Consider the following 25,830-nt stretch of genomic DNA (forward strand, 5'->3'; position numbering starts at 1 on the left):
GAACACACATAGCATAAAACCGTTGGGCTAAAAGTTATGGCCTGCGCAATATCAGCGCACTCACTTGTGTAGGAAGATAACAGGCATTTCAGGCATTGCAGCCTAGCAATAAAGCTTCTCTGCTGGCGGTGTCGGCGTCCCGAACTTCCCCGCTCCTCGTGGCAGCCTGTCTCCTGACCTTCCAGATCTCAGTGACGTCAACGCTCCTGGTCACGCCCGACGCGTTTCGTCCAATGGACTCATCAGGGGCTGACGTCACTAGGGCGCTGACGTCTTTTATACTGAGGGCTAGCTCTATTGTGTAGTCTATGGGTGCCTAGGCATCCACTACTTCCTTATTATGCCGTCATCAGTGGCCGTCTGGAACACGGCCCTATCTGATGACTAAAACCTGTGATGAGGGTTAATGCCATCTTGTGGCCAGATTACTAACTTCCACCCTTTTGGCTGAAGAAAATCTTACAGTCTAAAACAGTGCCATCTTGTGGCCATTTAGCTAACTTATTAAAGCTAGGTTTGCCAGTATATCAACTCTTGATTGAACATAAGGGTGGAACACCCTTGTTTAAGAATATATTTTATGGGGGGCGTGGCTAGCCATGGAGCTGTGAGGACGCAGACTTCTCCAGCTCTCCTGACACCGCCGAAAACTGCAGCAATCCTGCTTTCTAAGTGCGCACCTCCTGATCTCCCGTGGTCCCTACGACAGAGGGGAACACCGGGGCCTCACAAGATGGGGAAATCGGACACCCAGAGACCTGACGGACCGGCGGAGCGGCTGGCGAGATTCGCCCACGGAGCTTCCCAAGATGGCGCCGACGGCCAGGCGGCCGAAAGGATCAGTGGGGGAGCGGCTGGAAGCTCACAGTCCCGCAGGCAGCGGCAGCTCACGGACACGGCGGGGACCTCTCCTCCCGGTAAGGCGCATGTCACTCCTGCCTCAGACCCAGCGTCCCCAAGAGCACAGAGCGGCAACTACAGCCCAGCTCATGCACCTAATACAGGCCCCGGCTCACATCATCAGCCGCAGGCCGCGGCTGGCCTCTCGGATAAGGCCAAGGCCACGAACACTCCTCTCCCCGCCCGAGGGAAGCCCCAGAAAGGGAACTATAGTCCTGAGGGTGGGATGACTGTAGCCCAAATACATCATGCTGATCCAGCGGCCCTTACAACAGGAGAATCGCAACATGCTATCCCTCCCTCCCCGGTGACAGAGAGGGAACAAAACGGAAACACCCCTGTCTCTCCGGAATCCGTCTCCCTAGTTAAAAACACTGACACAGCAGAGGAACCTACAAGGGCAGAAATCATGGCAGCGATAGTAGCCTTACAGCTATCAGTGACCAGCAGGCTAGACTCCATACAAGCCGATCTATCTTTTGTCAAACATGACTTGTCTAAGGTCAAAGACCGCACAACTGCAGTTGAACGCAGAGTCTCAGACCTAGAGGATACTGTAGCCCCTTTACAACAACGCATGCAAGGGGTGTCTTCTACTTCGCAAGATAACTCTGCCAAACTAGATGACCTTGAAAACAGGGCACGCCGATGCAATCTCAGGCTGGTTGGGGTTCCAGAAAAAGCTGAGGGCTCTTGTCCAGAATCCTTTTTTGAAGCATGGTTTAAAGAATCGCTCCCTGATCTTCGGCCTTCACAGGTATTCATCATCGAGCGGGCCCACAGAGTTCCTGGCGGTTCACCTAAACCCGGGGCCTCACCACGCCCGATAGTCATGAAATTCCTTAATTACAGGGATAAGTTTGAAATCTTGAGAGCGGCCAGAAACCAGCCGGATTTATTTATTGACGGGACCAAAGTTTCTATTTACCAGGACTTTTCCCTAGAAGTACAAAAAAAGAGAGCCACTTTTATTCATGTCAAGAAAAGACTGCGCGACAAGCAGCTGCAGTACAGCATGCTATTTCCAGCTAAATTGAAAGTTCTGCATAATGGCAAAGCCCATTTTTTCTTTGCTCCAACTGAGGTCTCACAATGGATGGATGCACAAGGGTTTGCTAACTGATTAGACAAGCTACCATGTTGTTCTGACTCTACAACAAGTTTAGGAACTAGGACTGTGCTCTTTTTGGATGCACCAGCTCGGGTCCTATCCTTAAAGCGGCACTTTTATCATTCAACGATATGGAGTGGTATGCTCCTCTGTTCAGTTTGGTTTTTGCTACTGCAGTTGTAAATTCATTATTTGTTCATTTCTCGCTGTCAGTCGCAGTGCAGCCACCAGAAGACACTTGTAATGTTTTTGAGTACTTTTTCATCGGGTGGCTCTCTGCCGCTGTTAATAATACAGTAATTTCTGGTTAAAAACAAATGTATAATGCATTTCTCCCATCATACCCTCCATGTAGGGCATATAATATGATACATAAGGCTCCACAAGGCTCCTAGGCAGCACATTGTAATTAACAATAACACATTTAGTTTGCATGACTCTAAGCACTGTTAATATCCTTCTGTACGCGGGTCAGGAGGGCTGGCCACAATTCTTACCCGTGTTCAGTAAGTTCGGGGAATGATACTTCCTGGTGTTTGGGGCAGGGAGTGGGGTGGGTTAGGGGTTAAGGGGCTTGTTGGTTGGGGTAAAAAAGGGAAGGGTGCATGGTCCACACTTTGTAACACACTCAGACACAACGATATGGTTGCTCATGTAATCGCTGGTACCTCCACGATATGTTTTCACCTTGACTATGGCTAATTTACGTATAATTTCTTGGAATGTCAGGGGTCTCAATAACAACATAAAACGAAGACTAGTATTTGACCACCTGAAAAAATTAAGTCCTCATATCATCTGTCTACAAGAGACACACCTTACAGGTGGGAAGGTACTTTCTCTCAAAAAGCCGTGGGTGTCCAGCTACCATGTGTCCCATTTCTCTACCTTCTCCAGAGGCACCGCAATTTTAATTTCTAAATCTTTCCCGGGCACGGTGCAGGGTGTCCAGGTGGACAGGAGCGGCTGTTTCACAATAGTTACTATCAATCTAGAAGGCAAAATTTACACCCTGGTTTCATTATATGTTCCCCCACCTTTTAACGTTGCGGTGCTTGACCACCTGGCCACTAAGCTTCGTAGCTGTATGGACAATCCTGTCCTCATAATTGGGGATTTTAACGCGGTCCTTGACCCAGTCAAGGACAAATTAAGCAAAAGTTCACGGGCCTTCCCACATTTTACAGATTGGATATCCAGATATGCCCTTACAGACATCTGGCGCTGGAGATATCCAGACGGCAGAGAGTACTCCTGCTATTCAGATCAACACAAATCCATGTCACGTATAGACATGTGCCTGGGGACCCAAGACATACTCCCCCTGGTCGAAGACATTAGATACCTACCTCACGGCATATCTGACCACTCTCCCTTGCTATGTGAACTTCATTGCCTTAACACCCAAAGCAACAATTGCTGGAGAATGGGCGCGTGGTGGCTGGAGGACCTAACAGTTCTAAACCCCTGTGTAGAAGCTATGGGTAACTTCTGGGTAGAAAATTTAAGCTCAGCAGAATTTGGGGTATGCTGGGACGCAAGTAAAGCGGTCCTACGGGGCGCCTTTAGAGCATCTCTCTCAATTATCAGACAGAATAACCTGGCTACTAGTTATATGACAGAATCCAGGTTAATGGAGGCTAAACAGCGATTACTGGCGGCACATGACGATCAATCATACGGGGAATGGGCATCAGCCCGCAGGCTCCATGAGCTTGCACTTCTGAGGCGCACAAAGCGTAAGGATGTCATTTCGAAACAACAATCATTTGAATTCGGTAATAAATGTAGTAAGACCCTGGCATATATGTTGAGGACATCTGAAGGATCTGTGGCTATACCCAGAATCCTATCAGGCACAGGCAAGTTATGCACGTCCTCGGCAGATATGGCAGGAGCATTTTATGATTTTTACAGTGATTTATATACCAGTAGGTTTGATGGCAATCTAACCTCCATTAAGGAATTCTTAGATGCCGTTGAGCTCCCGAAACTAACGCAGGAAGCAGCGTTGGCTCTGGATGCGCCTATCTCAGAGGAAGAAATACTCATAGCCATAACGGGCCTGAAGAAGGGTAAAACGCCCGGACCTGACGGTATTCCGTCAGAATGGTATCTTAAAAGTAGAGCAGTGTCGGTCCCTAAACTGGCAACGCTATACGCGCAATCCTTGGAGAGGGGCACATTTCCACCAACCCTGTACGAAACACTAATTATTCTTCTCCCTAAGCCAAACAAAAACTTAGAACTCTGCGAATCTTATAGGCCCATCTCATTAATCAATGCAGATGCCAAGATTCTAGCTAAAGTCCTGGCGAATAGATTGATCCAAGTTATTCCTTCACTTGTGCATGGGGACCAAACGGGCTTTATCCCGGGCAGATCTACTAAAACAAACATCAGAAGGTTGTTTTCTAACATCCAATACCCCCACAAAAACGCAGGCTCTAGAGTAATCTTATCCCTAGACACGCACAAGGCCTTCGACTCCGTGGAGTGGCCTTACTTGCAAGAAGTCTTAGCAAAACTAGGATTTGGGGTAAAATTCAGGAAATGGTTCAATGTCCTTTACGCAGACCCTAGCGCAAAAATTAGAGTCAATTCACACATCTCCAATTCTTTCAAAATCAGGAGGGGGACGCGGCAGGGGTGTCCTTTATCGCCACTGCTGTTTGCCCTAGCCATGGAGCCCTTAGCGGAACATGTCCGCACATCCACTGCCCTGTCCGGCCTTATAGTAAACAGTATGGAGGAACGAGTTTCTCTATACGCGGACGATGTTTTACTTTATTTAGCAGATCCAGGTCTCTCCTTGGTGGAGGTCTTCCGCATTTATAACATTTTTGGTAAAATCTCCGGCCTTCGAGTAAATTGGACTAAATCTGCTTTATTCCCGCTAGACTTAAACGCTAAACAGCACATTGACCCTTCCTCAAAACTAGAGGTAGTCGACACCTTCAAATACCTAGGAGTCACGGTGACCAGGGATTTAAATAACTACAGCTCTGCTAATATTCTTCCCCTCATGGTCAGCATAGATTCTAAATTTAACTTATGGAGCAAGCTCCCATTAAATGTAGCCGGTAGAGTAGCAATTCTCAAAATGATAGTCGCCCCCAAGCTACTATATGTCACCCAGATGGCCCCATTAACAATCCCCAAAAGTTTCTTCAAAAAACTAGACATTAAAATTAGCAAATTCATATGGGGAAGTTCAGCACCTAGACTAGCCCTAGCTACTTTAAGACTTCCATCCGCACTGGGGGGTTTAGCTTTACCAGACTTTTACCTATACTATTTAGCAGCTCAACTAACGTATATAAAGCGCTGGATGAGTTCTGACAGATCCGATGCCTCGCTGAATCTGGAAGCGGATATGGCCACTTCGTACGAAGCTCTGGGTAATGTAATCTATAGGGGGGTGGCCCCTCACTCAGAAGGTACCCTACTTATTAAATCCTCTGTTAAATTATACAAAGCGGCCATCAAAATAATCCCCAAAAAGGAGAACACAGTTTCTCCTAGCACCCCTCTTTGGATCAATCCTAATTTGCCGGAACTATATAACTTCAGTAACGTCCAATTTTGGTTTAAGCACGGAATCAAATACATCAACCATATTTATAATGACGGGACCTTTAAATCCTTTGTGCGCCTCAGAAACGAATGCGGTCTCCCAAGGGGCTCACTCTTTCAATACTTCCAACTTAGGGATGCGGTTAGAACTCAATGGGGCACATCTGGGGTACGGATTGAACCTTCGGAATTGGAACTTCTCATGTTAAACAAAGACACTACTAAGCAAATCTCTAATCTCTACTCTATCCTGTCTTCCAAAGGGGGTTTCCAAAGGTATGAAGCTGCCAAACTTAAATGGCAGTTGGATACCTACAACTTCGAGGAATCAGATTGGGGGGAATTTGAAATTTATTATATGTCATCAGTTATTAGTACGCAAGATAAACTAATACAGCTCAAGTGGTTTCATCAGGCATACTACACCCCGCTTAGATTAGCCAAACTGGGATCTAATACCAGCTCAGCATGCTTTAAATGCGGTCATCAGAAAGCTGATTTTATCCACTGTGTATGGGAATGCTCACACATTCAGGTGTTCTGGAAATCCGTTGCTTCCCTACTTTCTAGGGTTATGGGCCGGCCAGTAGAGATGTCCTTTAAGGCCATGATGCTTAGCATCATTGACAATGCCACTTGCAGCGCACACAAGAAAAAATTTATACGCATAGTTCTTTTTTATGCCAGGAAATGTATTATGTTTAAATGGAAACAACCCATCACCCCTCAGCTGTCTGACCTTACAAGACTGGTTAATCTCAACCTCCCATTATATAACTTAACTTACCAGACTAGGGGCCAGATTGGGAAGTTCGACAAAATTTGGGGGGCCTGGGTGGAGGCCAATGACACGGTAATACCAAACCTGGACATAAACGTCAGTGTCTCGGATGTGTATTTGTAGAGCCTATCAGATAGTGAGTAAAAGCGCCAGTTCAATTGTGTAAGTCAAATTGCTGAAATGTGTCAGGGCCTACTGGTTACCAAAACAGTCTCTCGCTGTAATGCACAATGTATGTATGTAAGACCATGTCATGTACTTGTAATTTATGTGACTAACAAGTGTGGATCTAAGGGGGGGGGGGGGGGGAGGGGTAGGGATTATTTCATGTTTGTAATGTTTATAAAAATTTTCAATAAAAAATCTCTTTTAAAAAAAAAAGAATATATTTTATATTTTAAAAAGTCCCAATGTTCCAGTTTTTTCTTGTTTTTTCTGGTTCAATGATTTTCATTATCTTTTTCATTCGGAATAAAAAATCTTGTTAATAAAAACCAAAAACTAAAAACTAAAAAGGACACATTTAAGATTTAATAGAAATCAACTCCTCCATCCTGCCTATTAATTTCAACATGGGGGACTGGTTAAAAGTGGCCACTATCACCATCCCTATAATACTCAAGGGGTCGACAAAGCCCAGATGAAAGGGGGCTTTGCACAAGGAGCTCAATATCTTTGCTTCTATTACTTACATGTTTCCATTAAGGATCTTCTACTTGAGGCACCTTGTTGTTTAATTGGGCAATAGCTGTTTATTCCTGGGCTGTTTTGGTTAAAGAATCATTTGATATCTCAGTAAGGTTTCCAAATGCAAAATTGTGACGGCAGCCTTCTTTGTGGTTGCGGGCGAAACATTTGTAAAAAATATACATATATTTTTGGCCATCAGCAAATCAATCCCATAAATTAAAGAGGAATGTTTTTATTTATTTGTGAATCACGCTGTACATCACACCAGTAAGGCTCAGTGGAATGGCCAAGGAATTTAAATATCACACTTTCCATGGGTGCATTGGGTTCAAATCTGGGAACCTAAGGATCCTCATGCTTACCTAAGTAGAGGGCTGTGTTCCCAGCACTGGTGAAATCATCAATGTATGCAATGCCCAGCGGGGCGATGGGCGTCTCCCCGATCCCACGCAGCATGTTTCCGATGAAGAGATAAATCCACATGTAGCTGTCATTATTATCCTTTGCACACGCTGAAAACATAACGTAAGAAGGAGATGTCACTGTTCACCAGTCACCACTAACTCGTATTTTAGTTAAGGAAATGTGTAGTAACAGAAGTGGGGTTCCACATTTCACATCAAACTCACAGTCCCTTAAAGAGAACCAGAGGCCCCAGGAAAAAGATTCTATACATACCTGGGGCTTCCTCCAGCCCCATACGCACGGATCGCTCCCACGCCGCCGTCCTTTGCTGCCTGGATCTGCCGATACCGGGTCGCGTCATGGCCACCAGTCCGCCGGCAGACGCAGCCAATTGTCCGCATCACACGGGGCTCCCTCCATATACGTACGCGTGAGGCGGCTTACTGCGCAGCCGCATGCGTACTGGTATGGAGGGAGCCCCTGTGATGCGGACAATTGGCCGCGTCCGCCGGAAGTGACGGGACCTGGTACCGCCGATCCAGGAAGCAGAGGATGGCGGCGTGGGAGCGATCCAGGCTCATGGGGCTGGAAGAAGCCCCAGGTATGTATAAAAGCTTGTTCTTTTTTTTTAGCACCGTTCCTCTCTGGTTCCCTTTAAAGAGACACTGAAGCAAAAAAATTAAATATGATATAATGAAATGGTTGTGTACTATGAATAATTACTAGAAGATTAGCAACAAAGAAAATATTCTCATATTTTTATTTTCAGGTATATAGTGTTTTTTCTAACATTGCAGCATTCTATAATATGTGCAAATTACACAACACTCAGCATTCAAAATGATTCTTTCAGAGCAGTCTGTGAACTAATGACCTCTCCTCTGGCAGAGAAAAATAAATTTGTTCACTAACAGTTGAGATAATAAAAGTCAGAAGACAGCCCTCTCCAGGACTTTGAAAGTTGTAGAGCTTAATGGCTTTTTTTCCATAGAGATAACAACTGGAGTTTCTTAACTCTTACTGTACTGGAAACAATTAGACTGATGTATCTGATCTTAATGTTTTATTTCTTAGCTGTACTACACATACAAATCATAATATCATAAAAAAAAATTTCACTTCAGTGTCTCTTTAAGACCAATATGCATCTATAACTTAGGATGCCTTAAATTATTCTTCCCTAAAATGAAGGGATGTGCGAGGAAGGGTGGGAGCAAGCTGTGGCAGAAGTCTTAACCACTTCCACCTGTGGGTTGTTTTTACCTTAAGGACGGAAGCAATTTTCCTCTGTAGTGTTCCTCCCATTCATTCACCAATTACTTTATTACTACTTCTGACACCTAAATTATCTTTTTTTTTTCTCACAAATTAAGCTTTTTGGGGTGATACTTTTTTTCAGAAATTACTTTATTTCCTATGCATTTTATAGAGAAGTACAAGAAAAAAAAATTGAAAAAAATACACCATTTCTCCAATGCCATCCCCTATAGTTTTATAATAAACAATGCTACTACAGATAATACCCACACATTTTATTTGCCCATTTGTCCTGGCTATCATAACATTTAAATCATGTTCCTAGTACAATGTTTGGTGTTAATATATTATTTGGGAATAATAGCCCTTAGGTAACTATTTATGTATTTTTTAAACTGACATTTTTTTTTAAACATGTATTTATGTTTGGTAGCAATGGGGAAGAGGAGGGGGTAATATGGTTTTATCAAACTGTGTTCCCATTCATTGATCACCGGGCTAACAGAAGGTGGTAGTAGCGCACGCAATCATGCGTGGGGCCAGCGGGAGTTAGTGTAGTCTATCTGGATGGATATATCTATCCAAATAGAGTTAAGTGGTTAATTTTACATTTTGGCAACTAGATGCCACTACACACTATCCTCGAAGTTAACTTTACATTTGTACTTTTACTTTTATGAATCAACATGCCTTGTGATTCGAGGCATGTTGATTCATTCTCAGAGGTTTCAGTTGGCTTTGGGAACATATGTTCTCCTTTACCAATCGATCCCCTGTAAGTGCCACCAGGAATGAGCGGCAGGAGCATGTGCATGTGCGTGCACCCACCGCAACAACACGGGACGCATCCAGATAGACTAGCGCGGCTCCTATAAGGATGACTATACTCGTCCAGATAGGATTAAGAGGTTAAAAATGTGAATTGTAACAGCTTAATGTACAGGGAGGGCCATTTATATGGATACACCTTATCTATGAATACACCCCATACACCACACCATACCCTACATTTTTTTGTTCCAACAGTCTTGGAGTGATCTATCCAATGTGGGTTAGTGTCAGACCAATAGCGGTGGTTTTGTTTGTTAACTTCACCATTCACATACAATGGTGTATCCATATACCGTATTTTTCAGGATGAAAAAGTCCCTGCATCTTATATTCCAAAGGCAGGGAATCCCCGACCCGCCGCTACGTCGGGGACTCCTTGCCTTGTCCCCGTGTGGTCTGCCGGCCCCCAGCATGTCTCCGTTCCCCTTGTCAGTGCTACCCCTGTATAGGAATTGTTAGTGGCAAAGCGGCTCACCTTCCTCCAGCGTCGGCAATCGGCTTCCCCTAATGACGGGTTATGTTAATGACTCATTGAGTCATGGGGAATGACTCATTGAATCTTTAACATGAGTCATCACTAGGGGGAGCCGCGCAGTACGCAAGATGACTGCAGATCGCCGCCGCTGGAGGTAGCTGAGCCGCTCTGCCGCTATTGATTCTTTTACAGGTGTAGCGCTGACAAGATGGAGGCGGAGAGGACCACCCAGCGCTGGAATCCATAGGGAGGTGAGTCCCTCTGCATTTATTATTACCCGAGGGAGCGGAGACATGTGGGGGGAGGGGGGCGAGTGAAGACATGCAGGGAGGAGGGGGAGTGGGCTGGAGTGGAGACATGCTGGGAGGGGGCTGGAGCAGAGATATGGGGGGGGGGGGGGAAGAGGGCTGGAGCAGAGACATGGGGGGGCTGGAGCGGAGACTTGGGGAGGGGAGGGAAGGGGCTGGGGGCTACAGCAGACACAGAGAGGAGGACAACATGGGGGCTAAATTGCGCATGGAAACACACAGAGGAGCAGGAGGGGACACAGACACACATAGGAGGGGACACAGGGAGTGGAGAACCACACAGATGGGCTGAAGGGGACACACACACAGGACAGGAGGGGACACATGGGGTCAGGAGGACCACACAGGGGGGCAGGAGTGGACACAGGGGGACTGGAGGACCACACAGGGGGCCAGAAGGGGACACAGTGAATATAGGAGGACAATGGGGGAGGACATGTACAAGACGCTCCTAGAACATGGACGCACCAGGTTTAGTATATATTTTTTTTTCCCGATTTTTGCCCTCTAAACCTAGGTGCGTCTTATATTCCGGAGCGTCTTATATTCCGAAAAATACGATAAATGGACATATTAAAGGGACTCCGAGCAGTGCAGTAACTATGGAAAGATGCATACCATTTTGAAGCTCGCTTTCTCCTGTTTCCAACAATATATAAACCGCCACCCTACACCTTTTAGTTTTCGCTATTTTCGCGATCGAAATCACAAAAATAACGAAAACTAAAAAGGCTTGGGCGGCGGTTTATGTGTCGTTGGAAAGAGGAGAGAGAGAGCTTCAAAATGATATCCATCTTTCCATAGTTACTTGTATTACACAGGACGACTTTTCCCCAAAGTCGGCAGCTCCATTCAGATGCCGACTTTGGGGAAAAGTCGTCCTCTGTAATACAAGCAACTATGGAAAGATGCATACCATTTTGAAGCTCTCTTTCTCCTCTTTCCAACAACACAAACTGCCATCCTATGCCTTTTAGTTTTCAATATTTTCGCATTTGAAATTGCGTTGGCCGCGAATTCGATCGTGAAAATAACGAAAACTAAAAGGTGTAGGGCGGCGGTTTATATATCGTTGGAAAGAGGAGAAAGAGAGCTTCAAAATGGTATGCATCTTTCCAAAGTTTCTGCACTGCTCGGAGTTCCTTTAAGGTTTATCCATATAAATGGTCCACCCTGTGCAATTAACCATGACAACAATGCAGCAGATGAAATGAAAAAAAAAATAGTTGTAGTCAACAGAAAATTCTATTTTATCATGGATAGATAAGCATTCTGTTCTACCCTACTCAACCCCAGACCATACGCAAGGCTGCTAAAGAGCATCAAGTCAAATAACAAATACAGGGAGCCTAAGCTGGTACATCACCCAGATCATCATTTCACTTTAACAAGACATAACAGTGCTAAAAGAATAAAGAACTACAAAGCAAATATAAGGCCGGGAGTCACTTATGGATGTGAAGAGTTGACCCTGATGCATTAAAATATTAGCATCTGATTTATTTTTATTTTTGAAAGAAGATAAGGTTCCTAGAAGATCTGTTGGTCCAGTAAGATAAGGTAATGCTTAGAGGAGATGAAGGAACACAGAAGAATTATTAGAGATAATGAAAGGAGAAACAATATTTATTGTTAGTAGTCCTCGGTTAACAAACGAGTTAGGGACTGTAACCTGAATCTGTTCTTAAGTCGAAATGCTGTGCCATCTCTGTCCCCTTTGCATTTTATGTGGCCCCTCTTTGCCTCCAGTGTCCCCCTCTGTGCGGTTTGTCCCCCTCTGCCTCTCTATGTCCTCTTTGTGCCTCTGTTCTTGCTGGGCCCCCTGTGTGCAGCCTCCTCTTTGCCCCCTCTGTGGAGCCACCTCTATGCCCCCTCTGCGCAGCCTCCTCTTGCCCCCCCCCCCCCCCCCCCAGACTCACCTCCTTACGAGTCCAACGCTGTCTGTCCTCCTCTCTCAGCATCCATCTCCCTCTAGCCACGTACAGCACCGCTTCCTGAATGTCATGTGACATACAGGTTCCTGTATGTCACATGACATGACATTCAGGAAGTGGTTCTGTACGTGGCTAGAGGGATCTGGATGTGGAGAGAAGACGACAGAGTCCAATGCTGCAGCTGCACGTGCCGGCACTTGGGGGAAGTTTGAAGCCGCTTCTTCAAACTTCCCCCATGCAGAAGTGACGTCATTGTGACGGGATCGAGCCGTTCGTATCGGCGGGTCATTTGTAAGTCGGGCGTTCGTAGCCCGAGGACTACCTGTATTTAAAGGACAACTGTAGCGAGAGGTATGTGGAGGTTGCCATATTTATTTCCTTTTAAGCATTGCAATACCAGTTGCCTGGCTATCCTGCTGATCCTCTGCCTCTATACTTTTAGCCATAGACCCCGAATAAGCATGCAGCAGATCAGACGTTTTTGACATTATTGTTAGATCTGACAACATGCTTGTTTCAGGTGTTATCCATTACAGCCAGTAGAAGACCCGTAGGGCTATCTAGTCAACTGGTATTGTCTAAAAGGAAATACATATGGTAGCCTCCATATTCATCTCATTTCAGTTGTCCTTTAAGGCGCTAAGAATAAGTTAACTGGGGCATCTGAGTAGGTTGTACAAAGAGTGTGTAAGTGTACAGTCAGCTTTAGAACGTAACTCCTTATATATACAATTCAAGAACTACAAACAATTTTTCTGATTGATTGCAACATTTTAAAAATCTTAAATCTCAAAAAAAAATGTAAAACTGAAAAAATTGCTTATATATATATATACTAAGAAATTGACAATCTACCCTACACCATTCAATTCTCATAAAAATTGATCAGAAAAATCTACCATTCCCGATCAAATTATTTACAGGAAAAATGGGAAATCTAATTGCATTTCTTGCTCGAATAAAATTTTTTGCCACAACTGATTGGATCTTTTCATTGTATCGTGTGTGGCCACCTTAAGTCTGGAATTTTCACCTCCTATTGTGTATTGTACATTGCTGCATAGTACGTTGATGATTATTCAATTTATCGATTAATAGTAAGTGCAGAGAATTTTGCATGTGTGTGTTTTTAAATAACTTCCTATGAGACACTTACCAAGTTTGGATTGCTCAGTGAATGTTCGGTTGGCCATACATGGTGAGACGCTCTCGGTGACGTTGTAGAGCAATGATGCTGAAGTCCTTGCTGATTCATATTTATACCTGTGAGGGTGGAAATATGTTTCATATGTCTCCTGAAAAAAGAATGACCTCCATTACACATCACAGAGCCACGTGGCGGGTGTCACCTACGGTCCCATGAAGAAGTGCGGCATGGCAGTCAGGAAGCTCCCCAGTGACATCACAATGCAGCCAGCACCAATAATCCGCGGTCTGTGCATCTTCGCCCCAAAGTAGCTGACAAATGTGATGACCAGTAAATTTCCTGCAGAATGGAGAGCCATTAAACACAGAGGACACTAGAGTTTAAACAGAATATGAGCATGGCCCAATATTTACCAATTTCAAAACTTCCATCAACCAGTCCCGCCGTGGAGGAGGAGATGTCAAAACGCCTCTCGATCTGGATGATGGTGCTTTTCATGTACATCCCTGAGTACGCCTTTGTGAAGTAGGAGAAAGAAAGAGCAAACAGGAACATCTGCAATGCACCGGGAAGAGAATAAAATTCATCAGCCTCTTTAACCCTTTAGCAGCAAAGGTATTTAGAGGCTTGTAAGAGCCCCCAGCCAATTTATTTTGCACATTTTTTATTTCTTTATTTGTTACATTTCCTGGATTCTTATTAGTACTGCTGTAATGTGTATGTATGGCCAATTGTCACTAGGGGGAAGTGTGAGACAATAACAGAGAATTCCTACTTTCAGTTTCTATGTTTTCTGCTAGTAGAGAGAGATTAAAGCATTCCAATAATTTACAGCACAATGAGTTCTGCCGACTGAGGTCAAAATCAGTGCACTTATCTTCGAGAGATAACTGTATTGAATCTGCTAATGGGTTAAGGGTCACCCCACCTTGTTCCCGAAACTGGTTCATTGGCTGAACTTGATGTAAGTTTTGTTTGTACAATATGACTATGTTGTTTGAAAGGCTCACAACTGATACGTCAGTATTGGGTGGAGAGATGCGTCAGCAGTGCTGGAGAGATAAACCAGCATGAAATTTCTGCTCACTTGAATTTTTAGCTCTCCACAACCATAACCAGGGACTCTCTCTCTTTGACCTCCACATGGTTGGATATTGGAATAGTAAAGGGCTCTACCTCTGTCATAGGAGACCGGGGTTCAAATCTCAGCCCTTCCTATTTCAATAAGCCAGTAAGGAGTTTTTGGCACAGATGGATTAAGATGTAATGGGGCCCTATTAAAGGTAGTAGATTGAATGCCTCTGTGTGGTCCTTTTGGCAAGCAGAAGTGGAGAGACGTCAAAGAAGGTGGCAGGTAGGCCGATTAAAACCCACAAGGCCAAGCATCTGCCTGATAAAAAATCCTGCTCTGTTTCTTGGGCGAGACTTCCTAACAGTGCTACTGTCTACTCTGTGTGCCCCAGGGCTTCAGCTCTGCTCTGAGTCCGACAGGAGAAAAGCGCTACACATATACTGGAATTATTATTATGGAGACTAACAGGAAGAGTGAAGACATCTCAAGCTGGGTGGGAACACTCGGGAGATATGGTTGTAAGATGTGACTAGTGGAGTCTCCAAGAGGTATAAAAAACTGACTTTCTATTCCGTCCACCACAACACAACTGAAGCTGAATATATTTCCTGGCCGAACTACGTTTTCAAAGGTGGATACATTGATGTCAATGTCATGGCCAGGGACGTGTATTATTGATTAGAGCTCTTTTTTCATTTTTTTTTTCAGGGCCTACCACTAACATTTGTTGGCAGTAATTGTTGATCACTAGCAAGGAGTGGAGAGGTAGTTCAATAGGGATGTGTGGTAAGGTACAAGCCAGGTCAATAATAGGTGATCAGAAGAGACGTAGTCAGGTGCAAGCCGGGTCAACAACAGATAATCCAATCTGCAAGAAGCTGGATCAAGAGACGGAGGTCCGCAGCAAGACAAACATTTGGTGTGAGTGCAATCTCAGCTACAAGCCCAGCATAGGCTTTCACGGGCAGGGCCGGCCCTAGACTTTTTGCCGCCTGAGGCAAATTTTGAAAAAATTGCCGCCCCCCCCCCATGGGGGGCCGCCAAGCTGGAGGGGTAGCGGGCAGGACGGGGGTATTGGGCCTAGCGGTGGGGGGGGTCGGACCCCCCCTCCCTCGCCTGGGTCCCCCGATCTGCGCTCCCCTCCAGCTTTAAATAGTGAGTAAGCAGCCGACAGTAAGAGGCACGGGCGGGGGATCACTCACCTCTTCCTCGTTCCAACGTGCGCTCCACTGAAGTCATTTCCTGCAACGCCGGCCACTTCCAATACAGTGGGCGGCATTGCAGGAAGTGACGTCAGTGGAGCGCACGCTGGAACGAGGAAGAGGTGAGTCATCCCCCACCCGTGCCTCTTACTGTCGGCTGCTTACTATCTAAAGCTGGAGGGGAGCGCAGATCGTGGGACCCAGGCGAGGGAGGGGGGGGGGGTCAGACCCCCCTCCCCACCGCTAGGCCCAATACCCCCGTTCTGCCCGCTACCCCTCCAGCTCCAGCCCCCCCGCACCCACGGACGGGCGGATGCCGCCCCTAGAAGTTTGCCGCCTGAGGCAAAAAAGTTTCACCCCGCCTCATGAGCGGGCCGGCCCTGATCACGGGCGAAGACTGAAGGCGCTCACCTTTCTTTTATACAAGGACTAACCAATCAAAAGTAATGGAATCCCCCCCAAAAAAACAATAATTCTGTGGCGTGTCAGCAAATCAGCTGACACGCCGGTACGCATGCTGCTACTGTTCTGTTTACAGCGGCGGAGTGCATCCTGAGGATGCGTCCGCCGCTTAGCCAATAGAGAAGGAGCGCCATGCACTCCACTGACATTAGAGCCTCGCCGAGACCCAGAGGCTTGCGCCTCAGTGTGGGTCTCGGCGTTCAAACCGCCATATGCGGCAAGGTTTTACACCATTAGGTGTCTGTACCAGAGGTGTAGCAATAGCCCCTGCAAGGGATGCGGGTGCAGGAGGCCCCCCCAAGCCTGGTGGGGGGCCCGTCCAGGGCACTTTTTAGTGGCAGGAGGGGGGTGCAGTGCAGGAGAGGGACAGTGGGCACACTCAGGCCCCCCCTTCAGCGCTCCCAGCTCCCCCATTCCAGAAATGATGGTAGTGGGTGGGGAACTCACCTCTTCCTCTTCTGCGTTCCAGGCAGTGATGAAGCTTTGCGTGCCTATGTCTTCTATGTCTCCAACACCGCTGACTACTTTCAGCAGTGTTGGAGACATATAAGATGGAGGCATGCAAAGGGGTGGGGGGCGTCCAAAGTTTTGCAGGGGGGCTCAGTGATTTCTAGTTATGCCTCTGATCTGTACATTGCTGAGGATGAAATAAACAGGTGATTTTTGTATCAGAATTAGTCTAGTGCCTGGATCTTTGAGTCCGCTTTCCAATTTAATGAAGGAAAGTTGGTATTTGCATATTAAAGGTCCCTCTGTTTGGAGTCCCTGGAGGACCTCAGAGTGGACCAGGACAGGGTGTGTGCAGAAAGGTCTGTGCATCCGTCTTACACTGTCACACTCAGATTTTATTTTAGACAAGTTTATTTTGAATAGGGAACAGGTTTGGAAATATTATTTGTCATGAAAAAAATAGCAACATATATTCAAGCGTGATGAATGGAATCCTAAAACGGCAGATAAGGAAAATTACTAGAACTGTGAAGGAGGAGTATTCTGCTTTACTCTGTTATGTGATCCCATAGCTAAGACCTAAAGGTGGCCACACTGGCCATGTGTGCCCAACAGATTGATCCTGATCAGAGGGGGATCAATCTAATTGAATCCCTCCACACATTGTACACAGGGTTTCAATTAATTTCAGCATGAAATCCATTGAAAATCTGGGTGCACTGCTTGCTGAGTCTCCCCATATATGCCCCACCCCGACCCATGCAGAGTGTAGGGGCAGCGGAGCTACCCTCACTTGCCCGCAGGGCCGGCCCTGGACTTTTTGCCGCCTGAGGCAAATGAATGAAAAAAACGCCCCCCCCCCCCCAGTATAATAATAACCCCCCAATAGGTAGCCAGGAGGGGGTAGCGAGCAGGAAGGGAGTATTGTGTACAGTGGTGGAGAGGGGGGTTGGACCCCCCTCCCTCACCTGAGTCCCCGATCTGCGCTTCCCCTCCGGCTATTAATGCGTCAATGAATGTTTTCAGTTCACGCTCAGGGAGGGAGGACTCGCCTCTTCCACGTTCCAGCGCTGTGTTCCACTCTTGTCACTTCCTGCAATGGTGGAACGCACGCTGGAACCCGGAAGGCGAGTCCTCCCTCCCTGCCTGCTGCATGATAACAATGCCGCATTAATAGCTGGACAGGGAGCGCAGATCGGGGATTCAGGTGAGAGAGGGGGGGGGGCGGCCCCCCTCTCCGCCACTGTGCCAATACCCCCTCCCTGCTCAATACCCCCTCCAGCTCGGCGGCCCCTCTCACGCACGGCCGGGGGCGAGGGGGAGGGTGCCACCCCCCCAAATCTGCCGCCTGATGAACCCGCCTCACTCCGCCTAATGGGCGGACCGGCCCTGCTTGTCTGCCGATGCTTCCTCCACCACTCTGTTGAAAGTATCAACAGGATTAACTAAACTGCAGTATAGTAAAGCAACCACAAGATATCACTGTCTGTAAAATGATGTGATGATCTCTATGGTATTGTTATTTCCTGTATTCATTCGGTGTTCCTCTCTGTTCTTGGTAACTTGCATTATCTGATGGTTGGTTGTGTATGATTTATCCCTGCAAGCTTTCTTCAGTTAAGTATAACTTATTATACTGGGTGCCTGTGTACTGATCACGCTACTCCAGGGCTTCCCACTGTCTCTTCCCTCCAGGAAGTTGTGTGTCCCATGACTAAACGCTAGAGGCCAAACACTGGGGGCACCGTAGCACGTACATCACATGACCACTAGAGGCATCTACTGTTTGGCCTTTAGTGTTTGTCATGTGATGTCACACAGGTGTCCCAGGAGGGAAGAAACGGAGAAGGCCCGTTACTTGATAAAATAAACTGGAGAAAGCACCGCAATGTTGCTCCACTGAGAATAGCTCCACTGCTGCATCAGGATGAAATTGAGCTCTGGCAGCGACGCCACTCACAGCCAATAAACCTAACCAACTGATTTTGGCCAAAAATCGATCAGACATTGTTTGTGCCATACATTTCTAGCAAAATTGATCAAATGATCGAATTGGACAGATATATGCAAAAAATATTGATTAGTGTATAGCCAGAGCCAAAAGCAATTGGATAAACACCCACACATAAGGGAAGCTGCCCTCATGTCCACTGCTCCCCCTGTTCTCCTTCGCCCCTGCCTTTGTCACCTAAATACCTCCCTGCATCCTCTCAAGGGTTAGTGAATCGCACATCTCAGATCATACGGCCACCGCCAGGAGTACTCCACACATGCGCAACTAACTGACTCAGAAGAGGCTGCAGGGGGAATTTAGGAGAGAAGGGAGGGGGAAGGAGGAGAACGGGGGGGGGGGGGGGGGGGGGAGCTTTACATAAGGACAGCTTCCCATACATGCCTGCTACCCTCGTTTTTCCAATTGCTCTCGGCTCTGGTATTCTTTATGGGGGTTGACTGATTGTTGCAGGCCTGAGGTGAGAGGCCCATAGATAGTTGCCAGCAGTGGACTTGCTGGTAAATGGTGGTCAAGTAACTGAATAATTCCCCATAGCAGAGATGGTGCAGTTCGGTGCATATTGTTGAAGTCTATTGATTATCTTAATTCAGCTGGAAATTACACATCATCAGTCAGAGGTCCCTGTAGAGATTAAACATTATCTCGGCCTTCTTCCACCCTCCCTTATCCTTCTATCTATAGCAAACAAATTGCTGGACCTCTGACCTCCAGCCCCAACCCACACGTGGACCTGGGAAGGGCTTGGCACTGGACTGTGTATAGGAGGTGGTGGAGAAGGTCTGATAGAAAACACGATGTAACTCAGTCTTTCCATCTGAGTGGTTTGTGTACAGCACAGGGTACCATCACAAAGTGCGTGTACCCCAATAGCGACATCTCTTGGGCTCAGGGGATATTTCTGCTTCTCAAAGGGAACCTGTGAGTGAGAGGGCTATGGAGGCTGCCATATTTATTTAATTGTAAACAATACCAGTTGCCTGGCTGTCCTGCTGATCCTCTGCCTCCAATACTTTTATCCATAGACCCTGCCCCCAAGTCTCTTGGGCGCAGCAGGCTTATCCTGCTGTTGCACAAGTTTCCGGCGACGTTAAAAACTATCCCCCCTCTAGGTCCACGTGGATGGTGGGGAATGAAATAATTCGGCTTCCAGCAATTGCTGACGGCCGAATTATAGTGTTTTATAAGTAACTTCAGCTCCGTCTTCTGACAGCGCTGAAGTTACTCACTTTGCATCGCTATAGCCGTAATTCCTATTATGGCCTATGGTGGCGCCGGCTGTGCCCCAAGTCTCCTGCGCTGGATTGCCGGTGTTCGCCACCTTCACTCTTGTTACTTTCACCACTCAAATCTGTATTAGTAGGTGTCTGCAGGTGTCGTGTTACCTTCAGAGAGGCGCAGCAGGACCGTTTCTGATTGGCTGGTGGCACATTGTACTCCGGGGAGGAGGGGTTGCAGTTCAGGTTGTTCGTCTCGTTATTATCTTTGTCCGTTGCCATCTTTACCAATTCAACTGAGAGCCACATACCAAAGAGATTAAAAATAATTATTTAATTCAAACATTGAATTGAAGTTTACAAGCAGAGAATTATGTGGATAAAATATTGAATGTTTTATTATAGTGCATTTATGTGGTGCCAACTTGATTTCAATTTTTCATAAATGACTGTTATGCTGATCCACTGTCTCTGATGCTGTCCCTGTCACTGACTCAGAGTCAGGTGATCTGACTCCACTGGCATGGCTATTTAACTCTTTGCAATACTCAATCAATGACATCCCAACTGGCCATGGCAGCTTACACTCACATGGAATATGCAGTCCATACAGGACATGGACACAGATCTGTAAAGTCACACGGTGGTGAACACATTAACCCTTTCACTGCCAGCCAATTTGTCCTAAACGTCTGAACATCTCCTGTCAAGCAGTTTTTAGACATTTTGCACTCAGTAGGTTTATTTAGGATTTTTGACAAGAAAACCTAAAAGAAACAGGACATACTATATATTTTTTTTTTCCCATAATAAATTGGGCTTGAACACTGAAACAAAATTTTATATTTTATCTGGAGATATAACAAACATGTTTTAGTGAAATGTGTTAAAAAAATAAAAAATAAATTAAAAAAAATAAATAAAAAGGAAAGTGAAATTAAAAATAAAAATTTGTTTTTTTTTGTTTTTGTTTTTTCCAAAGACGAATTATATTGACTGACAAAAATGTTTATAATTGAAAAAGCCCTGATTCTGCTGAATCCAACTATACCAGATATGTTTTGGTATCCCCCTTTTCCTGTCCTGGAATAGGTGTGCCCGTACAGGTAGCCAGATATAGGTGCAGCAAATATAGGTAGTCAGGAATAGATGCCCCCAGTACAGGTACAGTACAATTTTTTTGTGTTCGCTACATTACTGTTTATTTCATAAGCTTATTTTTAGCTCGGGTTCACTTTAAGAATGAATAATGATCTACATTTTCTCCTTACTCCTTCCTAGTTCTTGTTCGTAGCAATCACCGCGACGTCAAAGCACGCAGGGCTGTCCTGCCTATGACGGGGTGACGCAGCTTTCGCCAGGTGTCTGAAGTGTGGGGGCAGCGCCAGGCAGAAACAGGAAGAGAAGAATGCGCCTGGACTGCTGCTGCCGCCTTACGCGTTTGGAAAAAGGGCAAAATCCGCCTTTAGTGTGAACGAGCCCTTATAGTTTGAAAATGAAAAGTGCTACAGTAGATAAAACCCACACATTTTATTTGCGCATTTGTCCTGGTTATTACAACATTTAAATTGTGTCCCTAGTACAATGTATGGTGACAATATTTTATTTGGAAATAAAGGTGATTTTTTTTTTTTTGTGTCTTTGTTTTTCATTATACTCCATCCATTGACTATCATTGTATGTGCAGCCAATATGTCTTCACAATTTCGAACGTGATTTTTGATAAGTGTGAACCCTTCCTAAATGGAACATTTTTTGTGTGTTAAAATTAGCGTTCATATGCAAATTTTCAGAGGTGATTTTTTTTTTTTACTGCAGATAGTCAAAGCCAGTGGGAATTTTCATGTGATATTGGAATTCATGCTGCAAGACATGACGGTTTTATATTGCAGCACATCCTGAGCTGTGAGTGACGGGCATCAGGTTGTATGTTAAAGGGTTACTTAGGAGAGATTAAAAAAATCAGTTTAACTTACGTGGGGCTACTTGCAGCCCCCTGGAGTCATCCTGTGCCCACGGCATCAGTCAGCGTCCCTCCGGAAAGCAGTGGCGACCCCTGCAAAGTTGGCAGGCCACCAGAAGGCCAGCCTGTTGTGTGGAAGTCGTGGCCTGTGGCTGCTTGCTGGAGCAACTCGGACAGATGCCAAGGGCACAGGATGACTCCAGGGGGATACAAAACGCCCCAAATAAATTAAACTGATGTTTAAATTTCCCTTTAGATTTTCTTTAGTACAACAATCAAGAATGGTCATGTGCTCCTGTGCATAGGCACAAAACAAAATTACTCAATAAGTAGTGATGACCAGAAATTACACCTATGCGTAATTACGCATCGTAATTCCCATTTCAGAGTGTAATTGTAATGCAGGGAAAAGCGTAATCAGTTTTGTATGCAATTGTAGGCATTCGTAATTACTCATGAATTTACACATAATGTATGTGTAATTTCGTGCCGAGTTTGGCAGTGAAAAGCAAAGCCCCCATACACGGTATTGCTACCAAAATTGCTACATACGTTAAGGAGAATATTGGGTGCAAGTCAAAAAAAGAATCTTTCAAAAAGATTTTCTCAAAAACTACAAGGTCTTTTTGAAAAATTATTTTTTTGTACCCACTATTCTCCTTAATATGTGTAGCAATTTTGGTAGCAATAGCATGTATGGGGGCTTTGCTATTCACCGACATAGTTGGCACAAAATTACATGTAAATTACACGTAAAGTCATGCGTACTTACAAATGCTTATACAAGATCAATTGAATTCACAATTAGTAAATACGTATAGGCATGATTGAGAAAATTTGCAAAAATTTTTGCGTAATCGTAATTACTTTTTACGATCATAACTATCAATAACTACTGCCTGCATTGGATAAAGGCCCAGCAAAAAAAAAACAAACAATAAATTCATTAAGTAAATCTACCAATTTAGCACTGCTAATTTAACAAAGCTGACTAGTAATACAAATATGCCTAGACAAATATTACACATAGGATAATGTTCTCATAGGATAATACACTAGGTGGTTAACCACCCCGCTAGAATATTAAAAACACTGGGCAATGTGGTTAAATCCCATCAGTCTGCTGCCTCAAGCCATGTAATTATAACAAACGTGGCACAATGTAAAATTATAAAGCAAGGGCCAGAGAATACAAGCTCATTCTCACTCGCTAGTGATCACTAGCACTTCTTAAAGCACTAGCGCAATGTTAACTAAATAGCAGTGATCTCACTGCCGCAATCACCAGCGATTTGCGATTAGCGCTAAACAACATAAAGCGGTACATGCAGCATTTTTAGCGCTTTTTGAGCGATCGCGATGTATTTCATTTGTGAATTGAAATTGCTCAAAACACTCAAAAATGTCCAGTGATTTTTAAGCATTTTTTGCGTACAAATCACTAATCGCTAGCGTTTTGCATTTGTAAGCGAGAACAAGCACTTATGCTAGGTACACACCATACAATTTTCTGGCAGATTTACCTGCGAAATCGATTATTTCCAACATGTCCAATCTGATCGATTTTTCTATTTTCTGATCGTTTAATTGTTTTGTTTTTTGTTTTTTTTATCAATTTTCATAGAACTGTATGAAAATCGATCGAAAAAAAAAAAGATCAAAACAACGATTAAAAAAAAAACAATCAGAAAATCGAAAAAAAAATCGATAGAAATTCAGATCGGACATGTTGGAAATAATCGATCTGGCAGGTAAATCTGCCAGAAAATTGTATGGTGTGTACCTAGCATTAGACCAATACTGCAAACATTCATAGGTGCCTGGCTAATTGTTCGACCTTTGGAGGACCCCCATAACAATATCCACTATGGAAGGAGAGGCTGATAATCCAGCAGTCTGTCCAAAGGCAATCAATCAAGATAGAGCTGCACAGTTCCACCCAAAGGACACAGGCAACAGCCCTAAATTATGGGTTAATCTCACCATTCCATCAGCAGCCCAGGATCAAAGCATCTTCTGAAGATAACACTCTTCTGCTGGCCATTCAGATTCCAACTTCCAAGTCTTCCTTCATTCACTCTACTATTCAAACACACGGGCACATCACATGGTGGGAAGCCAGCCTCAAACACAGATCCTGCTTGCACGGATCTACTGTGTTTGCTGAGAGAGCAGAGCTTCTATCTTGTGATCGATCACTAGTCCCGGCCACCCGCTACTATGTGCAAGCTAAGCAGGGTAACTGCGGGCGAATGGGTTGTCACTGCTGAAACACCTCCCGTGAAAACTGACTGAGAAGAACCCACTAGACACTAGTGATGCTGATGTAGCGAAAAATTTTTAGCTCCGCAAATGTTCGCAAACGTGACGTTCGCGGTGGGCTCCATAGACTTAAAGTGAACCAGAGACGAAGCACCCTCATGTATTTTACCATATATATATATATCAGTGGGAACATAAGAGAAAACACTTACCATGCTCTCTGTTTCATCCTCACTGCTAAAAGTGTCTATTATCAGCTGTGATAAGAATCCCGGACTGAGCATTCAGTCTGGCTTTGCAGGGAATAATTATAGCTGAGTCATTATAGCAGAGCCACAAGGGGCAGGCTTGGGCTTGAAAAGACACCAGAGAAGACAGACTCCGCTATAATCTTTCCCTAGCAAAGCTAGACTGAGTGCTCAGTCGGGGATTCTTATCAGAGGTGTTAACAGCCAGATTAAACAGAGAACAATGAAACAAAGAGCAGATTAGATGTTCACTGTCATATTCCCACTGATTTATAAAGTAAAATACAAGAGGGTGCTTCATCTCTGGTTCTCTTTAAATGGCAGGCGAACGACCACTGACTTTAGCAGTTAATAGCAAAGCCCCCGTATGTGCTATAAACACCAAAGTTGTAAGGTATGTTAAGGAGGAGAGTGGGAAAAAGAGGAAAATATTTTTTTTCAAAAATACCTTATAGTTTTTGAAAAACGTTTTTGTTCTGAGTGTGGGAAATGTTTCAACAGCCGCAGACTTTAGCAGTTAATAGCAAAGCCCCCGAACGTGTTAGAAAAATTTGTAGGGTAGGTTAAGAAGGACAGTGGGAACAAGAGGAAAAGAAATCAAAAATACCTTATAGTTTTTGAGAAAATCTATTTTAAAGTGGGTATCAGATACTAATTGGGATGATTTTCAATCCTTGGTCACAGTTCCTCTTTAAAGAGGACAGTGGGAACAAGAGGGGAAAAAAAATTCAAAAAGACCTTATGGTTTGAGAAAATCGATGTTAAATGAGGAAAAATGAGGAAAAAAAGTATCAAAATTACTGCGGTAAAATGACAGATAATGTATTAACATGTATTTCTTTTTCTTTTTTTAATATACCGTATATACTCGCATATAAGCTGACCCGCGTATAAGCCGAGGTACCCACTTTTCCCTCAGAAACCAGGAAAAGTGATTAACTCGCGTATACGCCACCTCCCCAGTATAGCCCGCTCCACAGTAGTCAGATGTGCCCTCAGTGCAAGTCAGCCCTCCTCCCCATAGCCAAATGTGCCACAAGGATGATAGTTGTGTTTCAATTCGCCACTAGATGGGGTCATAGATATGAGACAGCGAATGCCACACTGGAAGAATCCCTGATCATTGCATCCCTGACACGTTGCTTGCACGCTCTGCTCCACAAGCCAGGGGACACAGGTAGTCTTGAGCAGTGCACTCTGGACTCCATGTTGCAGGGGATATGGGGCACGGACACAGCAGGGAGCCAGCTGGTAAGAGCAGGATCACTAGTGCAAGGTCCTTATGCTCCTCTACCAGTAACAAAATCTGCTCCACCATCCATTCTGCTCCACTGACCGTGCCCCCCACAGGTGCCCCCCATATAGAAATCACCTTAGGCATAAGTGCCCCCCACATAGACAGCTAGGCATAGGTGCCCCCCTCTCTCCACCAACCGCCGCACTCCTCCACATTGTCACCCCCCTTCACTGACCCTGCATGCCCAGAGGGGCATGCAGCACTGAGACCTCAGATTAGCGGAGACCAGCA

General features: G+C 45.1%; 1 protein-coding gene across 2 annotated transcripts in view; it reads right to left on the minus strand.

The window, feature by feature from the left end:
• LOC137564304 (solute carrier organic anion transporter family member 1C1-like) overlaps positions 1-23,847 on the minus strand; it is an 82,861-nt gene extending 59,014 nt beyond the window's left edge. For both annotated transcript variants that reach the window (XM_068278030.1, XM_068278032.1), the window contains exons 1-6: positions 23,776-23,847; positions 19,998-20,125; positions 13,829-13,970; positions 13,622-13,754; positions 13,425-13,531; positions 7,421-7,570 (exon numbers count right to left, since the gene is read on the minus strand). In XM_068278030.1, the coding sequence (XP_068134131.1) occupies positions 7,421-7,570; positions 13,425-13,531; positions 13,622-13,754; positions 13,829-13,970; positions 19,998-20,111 (646 nt within the window). In that variant the 5' untranslated portion in view covers positions 20,112-20,125; positions 23,776-23,847. The remainder of the gene's footprint in view (positions 1-7,420; positions 7,571-13,424; positions 13,532-13,621; positions 13,755-13,828; positions 13,971-19,997; positions 20,126-23,775) is intronic.
• Positions 23,848-25,830: the final 1,983 nt, after the last annotated feature.

This window comes from Hyperolius riggenbachi, chromosome 3, assembly GCF_040937935.1.
Source record: "Hyperolius riggenbachi isolate aHypRig1 chromosome 3, aHypRig1.pri, whole genome shotgun sequence".
In the NCBI taxonomy this organism is placed as follows: Eukaryota; Metazoa; Chordata; class Amphibia; order Anura; family Hyperoliidae; genus Hyperolius; species Hyperolius riggenbachi.